The 20709-nt window shown below is 41.3% G+C and overlaps 1 protein-coding gene across 1 annotated transcript in view; it reads right to left on the bottom strand.

The window, feature by feature from the left end:
* Positions 1 to 755: 755 nt before the first annotated feature.
* Positions 756 to 20709, bottom strand: part of LOC110132083 (putative MAGE domain-containing protein MAGEA13P) — a 73989-nt gene continuing 54035 nt past the window's right edge. Inside the window, exon 2 of the mRNA XM_020885225.2 lies at positions 756 to 2101. Within this exon, the coding sequence (XP_020740884.1) occupies positions 1042 to 2037 (996 nt within the window). The 5' untranslated portion in view covers positions 2038 to 2101 and the 3' untranslated portion in view covers positions 756 to 1041. The remainder of the gene's footprint in view (positions 2102 to 20709) is intronic.

Consider the following 20709-nt stretch of genomic DNA (forward strand, 5'->3'; position numbering starts at 1 on the left):
TGGGACTGTCAAGCACATGGCCTGGCATTTAATGGACCTTTAATAATAACAATAATTCTAATATGATTTTGACCCTAGACTCTATCATTCTCCTGGGATTGTGTGTGTGTGTGTGTGTACACGCGTGCTCCATGGCATCTCAGAGAATATACAGCACTCTCTGATATAAAACAAGTGAGCCTCAAATGTTTCTTTGCAACAAAACTCAGTAAATTTTCCTTGCTAGTAGCTATAATCTTTAACTGGGATATTGGGTGGTCTTCCCCAGCTGAATGCAACTCAAAACTCCCAGAATTTGAGTCAAGGACTAACCCTTTCCTTCCTCCCAACTCCTCTTCCATCCAAATGACTATTTTCATTCATTTCACCCCTACCAAAGATCTAGCCCTTGCTTATGGTTGGCCAAATTACACTGATGACAACTTATTAATAATTAAATGTCCTTTCAGTGCCATGGGCTCTGTTTCTCCTAGCAGGGAAAAAGTGCCAGCCTCTGGGCACTGCTTCAAAGAAATATCAGCCTTTTCTCAGGAAATCCTTTTAGACGATGTGTACAGAACACCAAGTTTGTATACTGTATTTAGTGGTGTGGGGACAGAAGGCAGGACATCTTCCACACCTGCTCCAGGTGGAGAGTGGGCTCTGTTTCTCCGTTATCCCAGAGGAACTGCCAGGGGCACTTTTCCATTCTAGGCTTTTCTCTCACCTCTAAGACCCACCTATAAGCACAAATAAGCCAGTGAGCCAGGATTCTCATTTATTAGAATTTAACTTCTCATACGTTGCTTAATTATCCAAGCAAATCTAAGTGTATATCTTTAACTTTACAAAACAACAGATGAAAAGAGATATAGGATTCTTAGGATAACTACCTTTTACATCTTTTTTCTTCTGTTTCTTGATCCAATCTATTTTATTGTTGGGCTCTTGCAGGTTTCTAAGGAAATTCCTATTCTAATGCCAGGTTTAACAGAATAGCAAAATACTTATTCTAAAATCTGACAAACAGCAATAAGTATGTGACCAACGTCATTCATGAACCTAGATGCTGGCCATGGCAGAGGTAGCATCCCCAGCAGCAGCTCTCGCCTGGGCTTTCTCTTTCTCATCTCTCAAAGCTTCCTCATGCCAGGATGGGAAGGAAGTGGGGTCAGCCCCATTGACCTTGGAAAAAAACTTCAAGATTTTCATCTTGCTGGTTTCAGCATGGGCCCTTGGACCCCACAGGAATTCATAGCTTGGAGGATCACTGTTGGGCACCTGCTTGTACTCCAGATACCCTTCCTTCACCAAATCTTCAGTGATGAGCTTCCTGGGCTCCCCGTAGATGAAATCCTTCAGCCCAGCACACACCCCAATCATATTTAGTACATGCCAGATTCTCTCCTCAGTAGCACGGTTGCCCTCTATGAAGATCACACCCAAGATATATATCAGGAGGCCGGTCTTGGGCATGCTCTGGCCATCATTCAGCATCCCATCGTAGGTGAGACCTAGTGTCGTCTGGAGCACATAGGAGTGGCTGGTTGGGTCTACTTCCTTTGCTTCAAGGCCGAAGACAATCTCCATGCATTCACAGGCTTTGCTGAAGATCTCAGGGAAGTGATCCTCATCCTCTTTGATGACATTCTCCAGTATTTCTGCCTTTGTGATGGGCTCCTTTTTTGCATATTTGGCATTCATCAACTGTACCAATTCAGCCACCTTCCTGTTTAGCGCATCACCAAGCAAGAATGTGGGAACCTGGAAGCTGCTTGGACCCTCTTCTTGGCTGCTGCCCTCATTTGATTTGCTCAGTGGAATGGCTTCGATGGTAGTGGAGGAGGAGCAGGCCCCCTGAGAACTCTGGGGAACACTCTGTGCCCCAGCAGTAGGCACAACCTCTGGGGTGCCTTGGATCAAAGAAGAGGGCAAGGAGGCGGTGGCCTTCTTCTCCTCAGCTACAGGAACCTGTGAACCCACCAGGCCCTGAGCCTCTTTTTCAGCCTGAAGGCCTACTTCAAGCTTCTGGCTCTGACTCTTCTGACTGTGAGGCATGGTGATGCTGTTGAGGGTGGCAGGCAGAGGTGTAGGCAAGAGGTGGTGATTAGAGCTAATTGATCTGAGGAAAAGAGGAAGAATGTGAGAAACTCAACCCTGTCAGCTCTGACCAAGGCTATCTTAACAGATCTCCCCTTAGATAGTGCTTGGGTGGCGGTCTCCTGTTTTCCTGACTGATCTGTGTCCTAAGAATCCCGAGAAAGCTCCTCAGGGTGTAACCAGCCGGCTTAGCCTGTAGATTCCAGGTAAGACAGCAGGGTGTCCAAGGTTGGGCACTGTGGTGTCCCCTCTGTTCTGGTGTGGCAGACATTCAGGGACATCACCTTGACTGACTCCTGGCCCTGTCTGGGCTTCTTCTGCTTAGCTGACCTGAGGACACACATCTCAGACCATGGCCCTCACCCCCAGGATGACGTGAATCCGTATAAGAGGAGCTAAGGGGCACCTCAGGCTGCAGCTACAATCACAATCCTGCCCCCAACTCAGAGCACCAACAGGAGGGGGAAGGCCAGACTTTGTGATGTCCTCACTGTTCCAAGGTGGATGGTCCCATCAGTGCCCACTGAGAGGCCTCATCCTTCTCCTGTCCAGGCAGGCCTGCACCCACCCCTCTGCTGCTCTGAGACAAAAGTCTCAGAACAAGAGTTCACACTCCTCAAACCAAGAGGAGGAAGTGAGGGGGGCACCACATTTGGCCACACCTGCCAAGGGCCTACCTGGGGTGACATAAGGGCTGGATGAACTCTGGGGAGCCAACTCTCTTAATAGGGGGTTCACGGGAGTCCTTATGTTGAGGCTTGTAACTCCTCCCTCTGCTGACCTGAGGTAGCCCTCCTGAAACTAAGGTCTCACTTCCCTGAGATAACAGAGGAGAAAGTGAAGGGGCACCACACTCAACCACACACCCTGGGTCCCTGATGACTGAGAGCAGGGGCAGGGAGGCGTGGGCCCCTTCTGTTATTCAGTAGCGGGTCCACTCCATGCTCCATCCTCCAGTAAACCCCTGGCAGAGCCTGAGACTCATCCCTCTGTTGCACTGAGCCTCATGAGACCAGCAGATGGGGGTGCGTTCTTCCTCTTCAGCTGACTTGCAGCTGAACCTTTGAGGCCCAGGCTCTGCCTGCCAGAGACCAGACAAGAGAGCAGGGCTTGGGGGGCTGGTGGCAGGTAGCACAGGGCACTGGAGCAACCCTACTTGGGAGTCTACTGGGGTTGATGGCAGGAGTGGGAGAGGTCGGAGATCCATCTCTCCACAGCTGAAGGGCCTCCCTCTCCTACCTTCGGAGTCCTAGTCTCCACTCTTGCTAGGACTGGGGCTCCTCCCTCTGCTGACCGGAGGGTGAGCCCCTCAGACCATGGCGGCCACCTCGCAGGGACTACTGAGAAGGGCAGAGGCCAGGAATCTGCCAGACAGACCTGCGGGGTCTCTGGGGCCTGTGGCAGGGGCAGGGAGATGTCTGCACAACTCTGTCTACGTCGGGGTTCCGGTCAGATAGAAACACTCCTTTCCTCGGACTAGAGAGGGCTTCTGTGGGGCGAAGGCCACCATGTCTGAGCCCCCAGGGAGGCGGGGTTGTTGGGAGGATGGAGGCGCCTCCCTGGGCCTCTGACGGTACAGAAGGGCAGGTCCCTGTGGGTCTCCTCGACCTCTCAGCCCACCTGGAACCCACCGTTCCTTCATCCTGCAACCATCATCGCCCTGAGGTGCCAGAGACAGAAGTCAGAAGACAAAGAGGGGCGCAGCGCCCCCTAGCCCAGCTCAGGTCGCCTCAGAGCTGACAGCAGGCGGGGCAGGTGTCATGGGTCCCTGGGTCCCCAGAGAACAGGGCAGGGTGGGAGCCTTCCTCCGCATCCTCACCTCCATGTCCCCCACCCTGAGTCCCCCACCGACGATGCCACTGTGCTTCAGTTCCCTGAGTGGAAGTTGAGACACATCCAGAACCCTTGCCTGGCGTCTCCCAGGGACGAAGGCAGGGACAGAGCATGCCAGAGCCAGGGGCTGAGCGGGCCTGGTCTCCTTGCTCTGAACACTCACTTTGAATCCAACCAGCCTCTGGTGGGGCCTGGACTCCTTCCTCTGCTGCCCCTCAGGGGCACCTTGCTGTGAAAGCCCCACAGGTTTCACCTTGACCGCGACACTCTGAGTGCCCTGCCTGGATCCACCTGATGCCTCACCCTTCAGAGAAGGAGCCTTCCGCCCCCAAGAAGGGAGTAAAGGAGAACCTCCACCCGACAGGCTTCTGTGGGGGACCATCAGAGCTGATTGCAGGGTCAGGGGGCTCTGCATGGCTCCCTGTGTGTTCTAGGTTGGGGTCACCCTCATCTTCCCCTGGGCCTGCATCCCCTGCCCTCAGAAGGCCCTTCTCTCCCAAGATGCCCACTGCAGAAATGGAATGGGTGGGGTGGTGGCACCTGTTCCTGACATTCCTGCTTGGGGTCTTGGGTACGTTTCTGTGGGAAGCCTCTGTTTGGGATGGGCAGATAATTCAGCCCTCCATAAGGGTCCTCTCTTTCATGCCTGGAGGGATCTGGGAGTCCTTCCTTGGTTGACCTGAGTGCTCCCCTCAGATCAAAATCCTCACCTCCGTGTGAATGTATCTCTTTTGCTGGTGGAAGTCAAGAGTCTGCCACATCTGACTATCATACCCCAAGGTCTCCCAAGGCTAACATCTGGGGTAGGATGGGTTTGGAGACCAGTTTCTTCTGTGGTGGGAGTTTTTAGTCCTTTCTCAGGATCATCACCTTGACTCCTGGCACTAAGTTAGCCTTCTCCCTCTGTGGGCCAGAGTCTGTCCATATCAAATCAACTGTGGAAGACAGCTGCTCAAGCTTGTCATTCTGGAACAACTTTACTGAATTTGTTCATTATTTCTAATAGTTTTGTTGCTGTTGTTGCTGAGGTTTTGCAGTTTTCTGTGTATATGATTATATCATTTCAACTTGAAGAACTGCCTTTACTATTTCTTGTAAGGCAGGTTCAGTGGTGATGAGCTCCCTCACCTGTTTTGGTGTGAGAAAGTTTATATTGCTTCTTCATTTCTGAAGGAGAGCTTTGCCAGGTGTAGAATACATGTGCATGTATTTCATTATTTTCCTTTTAATGTCCATGGAATCAGAAGTGATGTTTCCTATTTTATTTCTGATATTTGTAATTCTGTCTTCTTTTCTCTTGGCTAGCCCAACTAAAAGTTTATTAATTTTATTGATCTTTCCAGAAAACCAATTTTGTGTTTCCTTGATTTTCTCTATTGTTTTCCTGTTTTCAATTTCATTGATTTTTTTTCACTCTATTTTTCTCTCTGCTTTCTTTACAGTTTTGTTAAGTTGTATTTCCATTTTTACTTAGACTAAGCTACATATTTTAAATCTCTTTGGGCTTTTTTCTTTAACTTACAAATTATTTAGAAGTATGTTATTTCATTTCTAAATATTTCGGAGATACTCTAACTACCTTCTTATTACTGATTTTCAGTTTAATTCCATTGTGGTTTGTGAACAAACAGTATAATTTCTATTCTTTTAGGTATGTTTAATGGTTCTGAATTTGTTCTATCTTGATAAATGCTTTATGTCACTTGAGAGTAATATGTATTCTGTTGTTGTTGGATGGAATATTTTATAAACGTCAAGTAGATCAAGTTGATTGATAGAGTTCTTCAAGTCACCTGTTTTTCTACTGATTTTTTGCCTTTTTGATCTATCAATTACTTCCAGAGTGGTAGTGAAGTCTCCAAATACAATAGTAGATTTGCCTATTTCTCCTTTCATCTCTATCAGATTTTGCTTCACATATTCTGATACTTTGTTTTTAGTTGTATACGCATTTAACATTTCTATATTTTCTTGGAGAATTGACTTATTTTTCACTATGCCTCTCTGTGTCCCTAATGATTTCCCTGTCCTATAGTCAAAAACAAAAAACAAACAAACAAAATTTTTCCATATCTTTACTTTTAGCCTACCTGAATCTTTATCTTTAAAATGAATTTCTTTAGACAAAATGTGATTGGATATTGTTTTATATCACTTTGATTATCTGTGTCTTTTAACTTGTATAATAGATCATTCACATTTAAAGTGATTGTTGATATAGTTGGATTAATGTTTACTGTTAATATGTTTGTAACTGTTTTCTATTTGTTTCATTTATTCTACATTCCCCCCCACTTTTTCTGCCTTCTCTGCTTTTATTTGAGAATTTAATATGATTCCACTTCATCCCCTCTTTTAATTGATCTATATCTTACTTCAGTTTCATTGACTACAGTAAAATCTTTGTGCGGATCACAACAAACTGGAAAATTCTTAAAGAGATGGGAATGCTAGACCACCTTACCTGCCTCCTGTGAAACCTGTATGCAGGTCAAGAAGCAACAGTTAGAACTGGACATGGAACAATGGACTGGTTTCAAATTGGGAAAGGAGTACATCAAGGCTGTATATTGTCACCCTGCTTATTTAACTTATATGCAGAGTACATCATGTGAAATGCCAGGCTGGATGAAGCACAAGCTGGAATCAAGACTGCTGGGAGAAATATCAATAACCTCAGATATGCAGATGACACCATCCTTATGGCAGAAAGTGAAGAGGAACTAAAGAGTCTCTTGATGAAGGTGAAATAGGACAGTGAAAAAGCTGGCTTAAAATTCAACATTCAGGGTGGTTCTAAGATGGTGGAGGAAAGGACCAGGAGACCATTTTCTCCCCACAAATTCATCAAAAGATCATTTGAATGCTGAGCAAATTCCACAAAACAACTTCTGAACACTGGCAGAGGACACCAGGCACCCAGAAAGGCAGCCCATTCTCTTTGAAAGGAGGTAGGACAAAATATAAAAGATAAAAAGAGAGACAAAAGAGTTAGGGATGGAGACCTGTCCCAGGGAGGGAGTCGTGAAGGAGGAGAAGTTTCCAAACACCAGGAAACCCTCTCACTGGCGGGTCTGTGGGGAGTTTTGGAATCTCAGAGGGCAACATAACCGGGAGGGGAAAAAAAAAAAAACACCCACAGATTAGGCACCTAACTGCAACTCCCAGCGGAGAAGTAGCCCAGATGCTTGCGTCTACCAGCAGCGAGCGGGGCTGAACAGGGAGGCATGGGCTGCATGCTTAGGGTAAGGACCAGGCCTGAATGCCCTGAGGACAATCTGAGGGAGCTAATGTGAGATAGCAACCCAAACTGTGGGATAGCCAGAGAGAGAAAAAAAAGAGAGAGAGAGAACTTTCCTGCAAAAAGCTCTAAGGCACAGCCTGGCCTGCTCACAAAGGATTGAGTGTACACTAGAGAACAGCTAGCCAGCTGCAGACCATCCCCTCCCGCAGCTGGAGGCAGAGAGGCAGGTGGGCGACAGCCAGAGCTGGAAGGTGAGGGGCAATCTCAGCCCCAGAGACAGCATCCTCCACCAAACTGTGAGCAGGCTCCCAGTTGCTAACCAAGTCTTCCTGGGATCCTGGATGGTTGACATCTGCCAGGAGGGTCGCAGCCAGAGATCAGCTCCCCAGAGGAGACACACGGCACACCTGAGATGGTGCTCTCGCTGCGCACCCAGGAAACCAAGGGGCTGGGACTGGGAAGGTGATAAGATGCACAGCCCACCTGGGAGAGTGCACTCACCAAGCACCTGGTCGCCTGAGCTGCTCAGACCTGGGAAGGGCACAAAACGCAGGCCCAGCCGAGTCTGTGCCTTTGTGGAGTACCCGAGAACCTGAACCTGAGTGGCTTAGACCTGGGAAGTGCATGCAACCCAGGGCCCAGTTTAGACAGTTTCCCTGCAGAACAACCAGGAGCCTGAGCAGTGTAGACCGGGAAAGCACACATGCTGTGAGCTGGGGCAAACCCAGCATGGTCCATACACTATGAGCTCTCCCCCCACACAGTGTTCCTCCCTCCCCACAGCACAACTGAACAAGTGAGCCTAAATAAGTGACCACCTTTGCCCCCTTGTGTCAGGGTGGAAATTAGACACTGAAGAGACTTGCAAACAGAGGAAGCCAAAATAAACAAAGAAGAGGGAACTGCTTTGGAAGTGACAGGTGCAACAGATTAAAACCCTGTAGTTAGCATTGACTACATTGGAAGGGGCCTATAGACCTTGAGAAGAAGTATAAGCTGGAACAAGGAACTATCTGAAACTGAACTGACCCCACACTGCCCTCAACAGCTCCAGAGAAATTCCTAGATATATTTTACTATTATCATTTTTTTTTTTAATTTTTTTATTTTTAAGTCTTTATTACTATTTAATTTTCATTTTTATAACCTACTATTACCTTGCAAAAAAAAGACCCTATTTTTAAAGCAAATTTCATATATATATATATATTTATAACTTCTGTGATTTTTTTAATATTGTATTTTTGAGAGTCTAACTTCTACTCTAGATTTTTAATCTTTGCTTTTTTGGTATTTGTTATCAATTCTGTACCTTTAGAATACAATCTTTGGTACCCATTTTTACTTAAGAGTGTGATTACTGGCTTGATTGCTCCTCTCCTTTTTTTTCTCCCCCAGGTCACCTCTATCTCCTCCCTCCCCCTTCTCTTCTCTACCCAACTCTGTGAATCTCTTTGGGTGTTCTGGGCTGTGGAGAACACTTAGGGAACTGATTACTGGCTAGATCTGTCTCTCTCCTTTTGACTCCCCCTCTTCTCCTCCTGGTCACCTCTATCTCCCTCCTCCCTCTTCTCTTCTCCATGTAACTCTGTGAACCTCTCTGGGTGTCCCTCACTGTGGAGAATCTTTTCACCATTAACCTAGATGTTTTATCATCAGTGCTGTATGGATGGAGAAGTCTTGAGGCTACTGTAAGAATAAGACTGAAAGCCAGAGGCAGGAAGCTTAAATCCAAAATTGAGAATGCCAGAAAACTCCTGACTCCAGGGAACATTAATTGACAAGAGCTCATCCAAAAGCCTCCATACCTACACTGAAACCAAGCTCCACCCAAGAGCCAACAAGTTTCAGAGCAAGACATACCAAGCTAATTCTCCAACAACGCAGGAACATAACCCTGAGCATTAAAATACAGGCGGCCAAAAGTCACACCAAACCCATAGACACCTCAAAACTCACTAATGGACACTTCATTGAACTCCAGGGAGAGGAGATCCAGCTCCACCCACCAGAACACCAGTACAAGCTTCCCTAACCAGGAAACCTTGACAAGCCACTCATCCAACCCCACCCACAGGGAGGAACCTCCACAATAAAGAGGAACCACAAACTTCCAGCATACAGAAAGGCCACCCCAAACATAGCAATCTAAACAAGATGAAAAGGCAGAGAAATATTCAGCAGGTAAAGGAACATGATAAATGCCCACCAAACCAAACAAAAGAGGAGGAGATAGGGAGTCTACCTGAAAAAGAATTCAGAATAATGATAGTAAAAATGATCCAAAATCTTGAAAACAAAATGGAGTTACAGATAAATAGTTTGGATGGGACCAAGAAGATGTAAGAAATGTTTAACAAAGACCTAGAAGAAATAAAAGAGTCAATATATAATGAATAATGCAATAACTGAGATCAAAAGCACTCTGGAGGGAACCAACAGTAGAATAACTGAGGCAGAAGATAGGATAAGTGAGGTGGAAGATAGAATGGTAGAAATAAATGAAGCAGAGAGGAAAAAAGAAAAAAGAATTAAAAGAAATGAGGACAACCTCAGAGACCTCTGAGATAATGTTAAAAGCACCAACATTTGAATCATAGCAGTTCCAGAAGAAGAAGATAAAAAGAAAGACCATGAGAAAATACTTGAGATAATAGTTGAAAATGTCCCTAAAATGGGGAAGGAAATAGCCATCCAAGTCCAAGAAACCCAGAGAGTCCCAAACAGGATAAATCCAAGGTGAAACACCTTAAGACACATATTAGTCAAATTAACAAAGATCAAACACAAAGAACAAATATTAAAAGCAGCAAGGGAAAAGCTACAAATAATGCACAAGGGGGATTCCCACAAGGATAACAGCTGATCTTTCAATAGAAACTCTTCAGGCCAAAGGGAATGGCAGGATATACTTAAAGTGATGAAAGAGAAAAACCTACAGCCAGATTACTGTACCCAGCAAGGATCTCATTCAAATATGAAGAAGAAATCAAAAGCTTTACAGACAAGCAAAAGATCAGAGAATTCAGCACTACCAAAGCAGCTCTTCGGCAAATGGTAAAGGATCTTTGCTAGACAGGAAATACAGAAAAGCTTTATAAACTCGAACCCAAAACAACAAAGTAAATGGCAATGGGATCATACTTATCAATAACTACCTTAAATGTAAATGAGTTGAATGCCCTAACTAAAAGACAAAGACTGGCTGAATGGATACAAAAACAAGACCCCTATATATGCTGTCTACAAGAGACCCACCTCAAAACAAGGGACACATACAGACTGAAAGTGAAGGGCTGGAAAAAGATATTTCATGCAAATGGAGACCAAAAGAAAGCAGGAGTAGCAATACTCATATCAGATAAAATAGACTTTGAAATAAAGGCCGTGAAAAGAGACAAAGAAGGACACTACATAATGATCAAAGGATCAATCCAAGAAGAAGATATAACAATTATAAATATATATGCACCCAACATAGGAGCACCGCAATATGTAAGGCAAATGCTAACAAGTATGAAAGGGGAAATTAACAGTAACACAATAATAGTGGGAGACTTTAATACCCCACTCACACATACGGATAGATCAACTAAACAGAAGATTAGCTAGGAAACACAAACTTTATTTCTTTTTATTTTTATTTATTTATTTAATGATACAATGGACCAGTTAGACCTAATTGATATCTATAGGACATTTCACCCCAAAACAATGAATTTCACCTTTTTCTCAAGTGCACATGGAACCTTCTCCAGGATAGATCACATCCTGGGCCATAAATCTAGCCTTGGTAAATTTAAAAAAAATTGAAATCATTTCAAGCATCTTTTCTGATCACAATGTGGTAAGATTAGATGTCAACTACAGGAAAAAACTATTAAAAATACAAACATATGGAGGCTAAACAACATGCTTCTGAATAACCAACAAATCATGGAAGAAATAAAAAAGGAAATCAAAATATGCATAGAAACAAATGAAAATGAAAACACAAAACCCAAAACCTATGGGATTCAGTAAAAGCAGTGCTAAGGGGAAGATTCATAGCAATACAAGCTTACCTCAAGAAACAAGAGAACAAATCAAATAAATAACCTAACTTTACACCTAAAGCAACTAGAAAAAGAAGAAATGAAGAACCCCAGGGTTAGTAGAAGGAAAGAAATCATAAAAATTAGGGCAGAAATAAATGAAAAAGAAACAAAGGAGACCATAGCAAAAATCAACAAAACTAAAAGCTGGTTCTTTGAGAAGATAAATAAAACAGACAAATCATTAGCCAGATTCATCAAGAAACAAAGGGAGAAGAATCAAATCAACAAAATTAGAAATGAAAATGGAGAAATCACAACAGATAACACAGAAATACAAAGGACCATAAGAGACTATTATCAGCAGCTATATGCCAATAAAATGGACAACTTGGAAGAAATGGATGATTTCTTAGGAAAGTGGAACTTTCCAAAACTGAACCAGGAAGAAATAGAAGATCTTAACAGACCCATCACAAGCATGGAAATTGAAACTGTAATCAGAAATCTTCCAACAAACAAAAGCCTAGGACCAGATGGCTTCACAGCTGAATTCTACCAAAAATTTAGAGAAGAGCTAACACCTATCCTACTCAAACTCTTCCAGAAAACTGCAGAGGAAGGTAAACTTCCAAACTCATTCTATGAGGCTACCATCACCCTAATATCAAAACCAGACAAAGATGCCACAAAAAAAGAAAATTACAGGCCAATATCACTGATGAACATAGTTGCAAAAATCCTCAACAAAATTCTAGCAAACAGAATCCAACAACATATTAAAGAGATCATACATCATGACCAAGTGGGCTTTATCCCAGGGATGCAAGGATTCTTTGATATCTGCAAATCAATCAATGTAATACACCACATTAACAAATTGAAAGATAAAAACCATATGATTATCTCAATAGATGCAGAGAAAGTCTTTGACAAAATTCAACATCCATTTATGATTAAAAAAAAAAAAACCCTCCAGAAAGCAGGCATAGAAGGAACACACCTCAACATAACAAAAGCCATATATGATAAACCCACAGCAAACATTATCCTCAATGATGAAAAATTGAAAGCATTTCCCCTAAAGTCAGGAACACCACAAGGGTGCCCACTCTCACCACTACTATTCAACATAGTTTTGGAAGTTTTAGCCACAGCAATCAGAGAAGAAAAAGAAATAAAAGGAATCCAGATTGGAAAAGAAGAAGTAAAACTCTCACTGTTTGCAGATGACATGATCCTCTACATAGAAAACCCTAAAGACACCACCAGAAAATTACTAGAGCTAATCAATGAATATAGTAAAGTTTCAGGATATAAAATTAACACACAGAAATCCCTTGCATTCCTATACACTAACAATGAGAAAACAGAAAGAGAAATTAAGGAAACAATTCCATTCACCATTGCAACAAAAAGGATAAAATATTTAAGCAATAAATCTACCTAAAGAAACCAAAGACCTATATATAGAAAACTATAAAACACTGATGAAAGAAATCAAAGATGACACAAATAGATGGAGAAATATACCATGTTCATGGATTGGAAGAATCAATATAGTGAAATGAGTATACTACCCAAAGCAATCTGTAGATTCAATGCAATCCCTATCAAGCTACCAATGGTATTTTTCAGAGAACTAAAACAAATAATTTCACAATTTGTATGGAAATACAAAAAATCTTGAATAGCCAAAGCAACCTTGAGAACGAAGAATGGAGCTGGAGAAATCAACCTGCCTGACTTCAGACTATACTACAAAGCTACAGTCATCAAGACAGTATGGTACTGGCACAAAGACAGAAATATAGATCAGTGGAACAGAATAGAAAGCCCAGAGATAAATCCACACACCTATGGACACCTTATCTTTGACAAAGGAGGCAAGAATATACAATGGAGAAAAGACAATCTCTTTAACAAGTGGTGCTGGGAAAACTGGTCAACCACTTGTAAAAAATGAAACTAGAACACTTTCTAACACCATACACAAAAATAAACTCAAAATGGATTAAAGATCTAAATGTAAGACCAGAAACTATAAAACTCCTAGAGGAAAACATAGGCAAAACACTCTCTGACATAAATCACAGCAGGATCCTCTATGACCCACCTCCCAGAGTAATAGAAATAAAAGCAAAATAAACAAATGGGACCTAATAAACTTAAAAGCTTTTGCACAATGAAGGAAACTATAAGCAAGGTGAAAAGACAGCCTTCAGAATGGGAGAAAATAATAGCAAACAAAGCAACTGACAAAGAATTAATCTCAAAAATATATAAGCAGCTCATGCAGCTCAATTCCAGAAAAATAAATGACCCAATCAAAAAATGGGCCAAAGAACTAAACAGACATTTCTCAAAGAAGACATATGGATGGCTAACAAACACATGAAAAGATGCTCAACATCACTCATTATCAGAGAAATGGAAATCAAAACCACAATGAGGTACCATTTCATGCTGGTCAGAATGGTGGGAATGCAAACTAGTACAGCCACCATGGAGAACAGTGTGGAGATTCCTTAAAAAACTGGAAACAGAATTGCCATACCACCCAACAATCCCACTGCTGGGCATGCATATCAAGGAAACCAGAATTGAAAGAGACATGTGTACCCCAGTGTTCATTGCAGCACTGTTTACAATAGCCAGGACATGGAAGCAACCTAGATGCCCATCAGCAGACAAATGGATAAGAAAGCTGTGGTACATATACACAATGGAATATTACTCAGCTATTAAAAAGAATGCATTTGAATCAGTTCTAATGAGGTGGATGAAACTGGAGCCTATTATACAGAGTGAAGTAAGTCAGAAAGAAAAACACCAATACAGTATATTAATGCATATATATGGAATTTAGAAAGATAGTAATGATGACCCTATATGTGAGACAGCAAAAAGAGAGACACAAAGGTAAAAACAGACTCTTGGACTCTGTGAGAGAAGGCGAGAGTGGGATGATTTGCAAGAATAGCATTGAAAGGTGCATATTATCCTATGTGAAATAGATCGCCAGTCCAGGTTTGATGCATGAGACAGGGTGCTCAGGGCTGGTGTGCTGGGATGACCCTGAGGGATGGGATGGGGAGGGAGGTGGGAGGGGGGTTCAGGATGGGGAACACATGTACACCCATGGCTGATTCATGTCAATGTATGGCAAAAACCACTACAATATTGTAAAGTAATTAGCTTCCAATTAAAATTAATTAATTTAAAATAATTCAACATTCAGTTAACAAAGATCATGGCATCTGGTCCCATCACTTCATGAAAAATAGATGGGGAAACAATGGAAACAGTGACAACCTTTATTTTCTTGGGCTCCAAAATCACTGCAGATGGTGACTGCAGCCATGAAATTAAAAGACCCCTGCTTCTTGGAAGAAAAGCTATGACAAACCTAGATAGCATATTAAAAAGAAGAGACATTGCTGACAAAAGTCCATCTAGTCAAAGCAATGGTTTTTTCCAGTAGTCATGTATGGATGTGAGAGTTGGACTATAAAGAAGGCTGAATGCTGAAGAATTGATGCTTTTGAAACTGTGGTGTTGGAGAAGACTCTTGAGAGTCCCTTGGATTGCAAGGAGATCAAACCAGTCAATCTTAAAGGAAATCAATCCTAAATATTCATTAGAAGGACTGATGCTGAAGCTGAGGCTCCAGTACTTTGGCCACTGGGTGCAAAGAAGACTCTTCAGAAAAGACCCTGATGCTGGGCAAGATAGAAGGCATGAAGAGAAGGGGACGACAGACAACAAAATGGTTGGATGACATCACTGACTCAATGGACATGAGTTGCAAGCTCTGTAAGATGGTGAAGGACAGGGAAGCCTGGCATGCTGCCATCCACGCAGTTGCCAAGAGTCGGATATGACTGAGCAACTGAACAACAACAATCTTATATATATCAAATATACTTCACCTCAGGTTTATTGAGATGTATAAGACATATAATACCATGTAAGGTTAAGTATACAATGTAATAATTTGTTATGAGTGCATGCTAAGTTGCTTCAGTCATGTCTGACTCTCTGCAACCCCTATGGACTGTAGCCCACCAGGCTCCTCTGTCCATGAGATTCTCTAGGCAAGAATACTGGAGTGGATTGCCATGCCCTTCTCCAGAGGATCTTTGATCTTGCATTTTCTGCATTAGCAGATGGATTCTTTACCGCTTCACCCTGCACCATCTAGGAAGTGCTCATCATCTAGTGTGTGTGTATGTGCGTGTTAGTCACTCAGTTGTGTCCAACTTTTTGTGACCCCACGGACTATAGCCCACCAGCTCTGTCTGTCCATAGAATTCTCCAGGCAAGAATACTGGAGTAGCCATTCCCTTCTCCAGGGGATCTTCCCAGCCTAGGGATTGAACCCAGGTTTCTTACATTGCAGGCAGATTCTTTACCGTCTGAGCCACCAGGGAAGCCCATGGTATGTGTATATGTTGCAAAGTGATTACCACAATAAAGTTAGTTTAACACATCCTTCACCTCATATGGTTATAATTTTTTTTTTTTTGGTGGTGGTAAGAACTTTTAAAATGTACTGTTAGCAACTCTCAAATACATAATATAGTACTGTTAACCTAGTTACTATTCTGTGTATTATATTACAAGAACTTGTTCCTCTTGTAATTGAATGTTTGTATCCTTTGACCACCTTCACCCATTTCCACATCCCCCTTCCCCACCCTACCCCAGCAACCATCAATCTGTACTCTGTTTCTTAGAGTGCATTTTTTTTTCAGGTTAGACATCTAAGTGAGATCATATATTATTTCTTTTTCTCTATGAAACTTATCAAATATGTTTTTAAAATTAAGTTTCCCTAGTTTATAATATTAAATATTTTTCATTCATTTACATTTACCTTCAAATAACACGAAGCTGCTTCACATATAGTGTATGTATTTTATTAAAGAGCATTCCCAATTCCTTCCACCTATTCCTTCTGACATTGCTATTACATTCATATTTTACGTATATGTTATAATCACCCAGTACATTGTTACTAGGCAGTTATCAGAGCATTTAAGAATAGGAAAAATAAATCATTTTATTTCTTTCCCCTTTTCTCATGCTCTTCCTTTCTTTATGTAGATCTAAGGTTTTGATCTGTATATTTTCCCTTCTGTCCAAGGAACTGTTAACTTTTTTTTTTTTTTTTTGCAAAATGCATGTATGGGCAATGAATTCCCTCAGTTTTTTGTTTGTGTGAGAAAGTTTACCTTCTCTTCACTGTTGAAGAACAATTTTGCTGGATATAGAATTCTATTTTGGTGGATTTATTTTTCAATACATTGAATATTTCACTTCACATTCTTTTCTGCATAGGTTCTGATGAGATGTTCACTGTAATTCTTGTATCTGTGTATTAGTTTCCTAGAGGTGCCAAATTATCACAAACTGGGTGCCTTAGAACAAATTTATTTTTTTCACTATCCTGGAGGCCAGAAGTCTGAAATCAAGGTATTGGTAGGACTGCTCTTTCCCCAAGGCTCTGGGGCAGAATGCTTCCTTGCTTTTTTTGTCTTCTGGTGGCTCTAACCTTTGTCTTGGGGCTGCATGACTCCAATCTCTGCCTCTATTTTCTCATGACCTTTTCTTTTAGTTATCTCCTTTGTGTATTCTGTATCTTCTCTTATTTTTACAAAGATATTTGTCATTTGGTTTAGGGCCCATCCAGATAACCCAGGATGATCTCATCTTGAGATTCTTCACTTAATTACATTTGCAAAGAATGTTTATTTTCCCAATAAAGTCACATTCACAGCCACTGGGGGTTAGGACTGACACATCTTTTGTGGGACCACAGTTCAACCTACTAAAACCTCTTTCTCTATAGATAAGTTGTTTTACCTCTCATTATCAGTTATTTAGATCTTCATTAGTTTATACCCACAATGATATTTAGTTTTGGTATATAGTTTTTCTACACCTTTTGTCAGATTTATCCCTATGTATTTCATATTTTCTGTTAACTACTTTAAAATCACTATTTTTCATTTAAGTTTGTAATTATTCATTGCCAGTATGTAAAAATAAAATTTATCTTTGTATATAGACTTTGTATGCTGCAACATTGCTAAATTCAAGCACTGGTTTTTGAAGCCTTTTTAAAAAAAAAGATTGGTAAAGTGTTCTATATACACTATCTTGGAGTCTGAATAATTTTTACATCTCTCTTTCTGATCTGAAGGCCTTTTCCCCCTCATGTTGCACTGGATTGAACCTTCAGTATGAAGTTGAACAGTGCTTCCCTGCTCTAGGTGAGCACATCAGTTTTAGATAGTAGCTCTTGAATACAAACACCCAAGAACAAATTTCAGCATGTGAACATTTGCCGCCTCACCACCTGCACTGAAAAAAATCTAAGGTTACGTAATATACTTTTTGAGTTGAATATAACCCCCTAGTTTTAAAACAGGAGTAGGATACTTAGTAGGGCAAGTTTAATTCACAAAAACCTTGACAGAATGAAGGCAGTGATTTCAGGCTAGAAACAGAGAACTGAGAAGAGCTACGTGGAGATTGTGAAAATGAGGAAGAATGGAAAAGTTGCATATAAGGGAAATTTGTAGGAAGAAAGTGAGACAAGTCACATATCCGCTGAGACTTATATATTAAATGTAGTCACATTACATTGGGGGGATTTTAGATAAGACATCTAAAATAATATGTCATGCATGGTGAAGGGTGGGAGAGAAAGAACAGAATGAACCACTGAGTGGAGTGGCTGTGATGAAAGGCTTGGAGGAGACACTCTTTCAGGCATGTCGACTGTCAGAGCTGATCGTGGGAAGATGAGGAAAAGTGAAAGTTCATTTTGGGAAGGCTCTTTAGAAGTGCTAAAAATAAATGTTCCCTTTCTGCAATTAGAGTGTTTTGTCTTACAGGATCCCCTTACACTCCCACATTGAGGTATCAAGAGTGGTGCTTTTTAATGTTGAAGCCACCCCAGAGTTACCACTCCTGGGGAAATTCCTTGCTGACTAAAGAAAGCCTAAGAGTATGGTTCTTCATTGTCTTGGGAAGGGGCATATAGGGAAATAACAAAATGTGTTCAAGCACTCAGAGAACTGAAACCTTTGCCATTTAGCTCTGGTGAAATATATAATCAGTTTTAGCATGCACCTGAAAAGGCAGAACTGAAACATTCACGAATCACCATTCCAAAGTTTTCATAAGTTTAAAATCTAAAGATTCTATCCTACTGAATTGGGGAAGTCTTTAGTACTTTGTCAAATAAGATAGTTTAACATAGTTATATCAAGCTGAGAAGCACGCTTAACAGTGGGAACCACGTTAATTAAATAAAATTTAGAATTTACTATAAAAATGATGCTCTCACCTTGTGATGCTTTTGTGAAACTCAGACATGCTTCAAATAGAAAATAAAACTCTAAACATACATAAACATACATAACCTGTATGTAAACATACATAACCTTTCTATTCACACCCTCCAAGTTTCCTACTGTGAACGATTTCTGTATATTCATCCAGAGAATTTAGCTTGAACATTTTTCCATGTTTTAATTTGCACCATGACTTTATTTTCATTGACTGAATAATATGGATCTTTAGGATTGTTTCAGTTTCTTATATTACAGATAATATGACAATAAACACTCTTCCATCTTAGTGTACTTACATAATGGTTTTTGTAGGATAAGTTGCCATAAATGGCAATCAAAAACTTATGCACTGACTTCCCTCGTGGCCCAGTGTGGTTAAGAATCCGCCTGCCAGTGCAGGGGACATGGGTTTGATCCCTGGTCCTGGGAAGATTCCACATGCTGCCGGGCAACTAAGTCCCTGTGCCACAGCTACTGAGTCTGCTCACTGTGGAGCGTGTGTTCTGCAACAAGAGGAGCCACTGCAATAAGAAACCTGTGCACCACGGTGAAGAGTAGGCCCTGTTCTCTGCAACTAGAGAAAGCCTGTGTGCAGCAACAAAGATTAATTTATAAGTTAATTAATTAATTAAAAAACCAAAAAAGCATGCACATGATAAATTTTAAAATGTATATACACTTTAAAATTTGTTAGTTACTGTCATATTTTCCTATAAAATGGTGCCAATTTATATTCTCACAGTGCTCAAAAACACTTGCTTCCTTTACATTCTTGCCAACACATTTTAATTTTTGCCAATATGACTAGAGAAATAACTCAGAGTTTTAATTTGCCTTTTACAATTATTAGTAAAGGTTGTTTTAAGTGCACATTGGGCAGTTTAATTTCTTATTCCTTAAAGTGTTTGTTTCTTGTCTTTGTGGACCTGTAATTCTTAATATAACACTAACAATGATAGGTAACATCTTTAGAGCACCTGACTATGTGCCAGGAATACTTTAAGTGCTTTATATATTTATAATTTTATTTATTCTTCACAAAAACCCAAAAGGGAAGGGCATACACTATCTCTATTCATCTGACAACATAACTGAAGTACAGAATGGTGAAGTAACCTGCCCAAGGTCATATAGTAAGTGGCTGCATTGGAATTTGAGCCCTGGGAGTTTGACCCACAACTTACTCTCATAATTGGAATTACATTGAATTTGTAGGTTAATTTGGCAAGAATTGGTATCCATACTCTGTTTATTTATTTGTGGTTTTCCTGGATCTCTGTTGCTGTGCGTGGGCTTTTTCTAGCTGTGGTAAGCAGGGACTACTCTCTAGTTGTGGTGCTTCTCATTGCGGCAACTTCTCTTGTGGAACACAGGCTCTAGGGTGTGCTGACTTCAGTAGTTGAGGTGCAGCGTCTTAGTTGCCCCATGGTATGTGGAATCTTCCCGGACCAGGGATCGAACCTCTGTCCCCTGCATTGGCAGCTGGATTCTTATCCACTGCACCACCAGGAAACTCCAATATCCTTACTCTTTTCAGTCTTTCCATGATCACTTATTCATGTTCTTCATTTATTTAGATTTTTAAGGTAACTTTCAATTAAAATTTTTATAATTTTATATGTAATGGCCTTGCACAACTCTCATTGGACTATTTCTAGGTATCTAAGATTTTTGTTGCTAATATAAATGATACTTAAACATTTTGACTGCATTTATAACTCTTTGTTGATAGTGTGTAGAAATATCAATAAAATGTTTTTTACATCAGCACCACTTTCAGCACTGTATCTGACCCCCTTATTAATTCCAAAATTTTTTGACTCTGTTCTCTTGGTTTTCTATGTAGGTAAACTTGTCTTGATTAATACTAGTCCTATTTTCTTCCTTTCCAAATCTAGTAACTTGTTTCTTTGTTGTTGTTGCTTTTTTACTGTGCTAGGAACTCTAGTGCAGTGTTGAATAGGTAGGATGCCAGTCCATTTCTTAATAGTTAGACGCCTATAGATTCACAAGGAACATAGCCATGTTAAAGGCATGGTGAGGACAGACTTCCTCGTGGTTCAGTGGCTAAGACACTGCAGGGGGCAGGGGTTGGAACCCTGACCAGGGAATTCCTGCATGCGGCGTGGTATGGCAAAAAAAAAAAGGTATG

Source organism: Odocoileus virginianus, unplaced genomic scaffold (assembly GCF_023699985.2).
Source record: "Odocoileus virginianus isolate 20LAN1187 ecotype Illinois unplaced genomic scaffold, Ovbor_1.2 Unplaced_Contig_1, whole genome shotgun sequence".
In the NCBI taxonomy this organism is placed as follows: domain Eukaryota; kingdom Metazoa; phylum Chordata; class Mammalia; order Artiodactyla; family Cervidae; genus Odocoileus; species Odocoileus virginianus.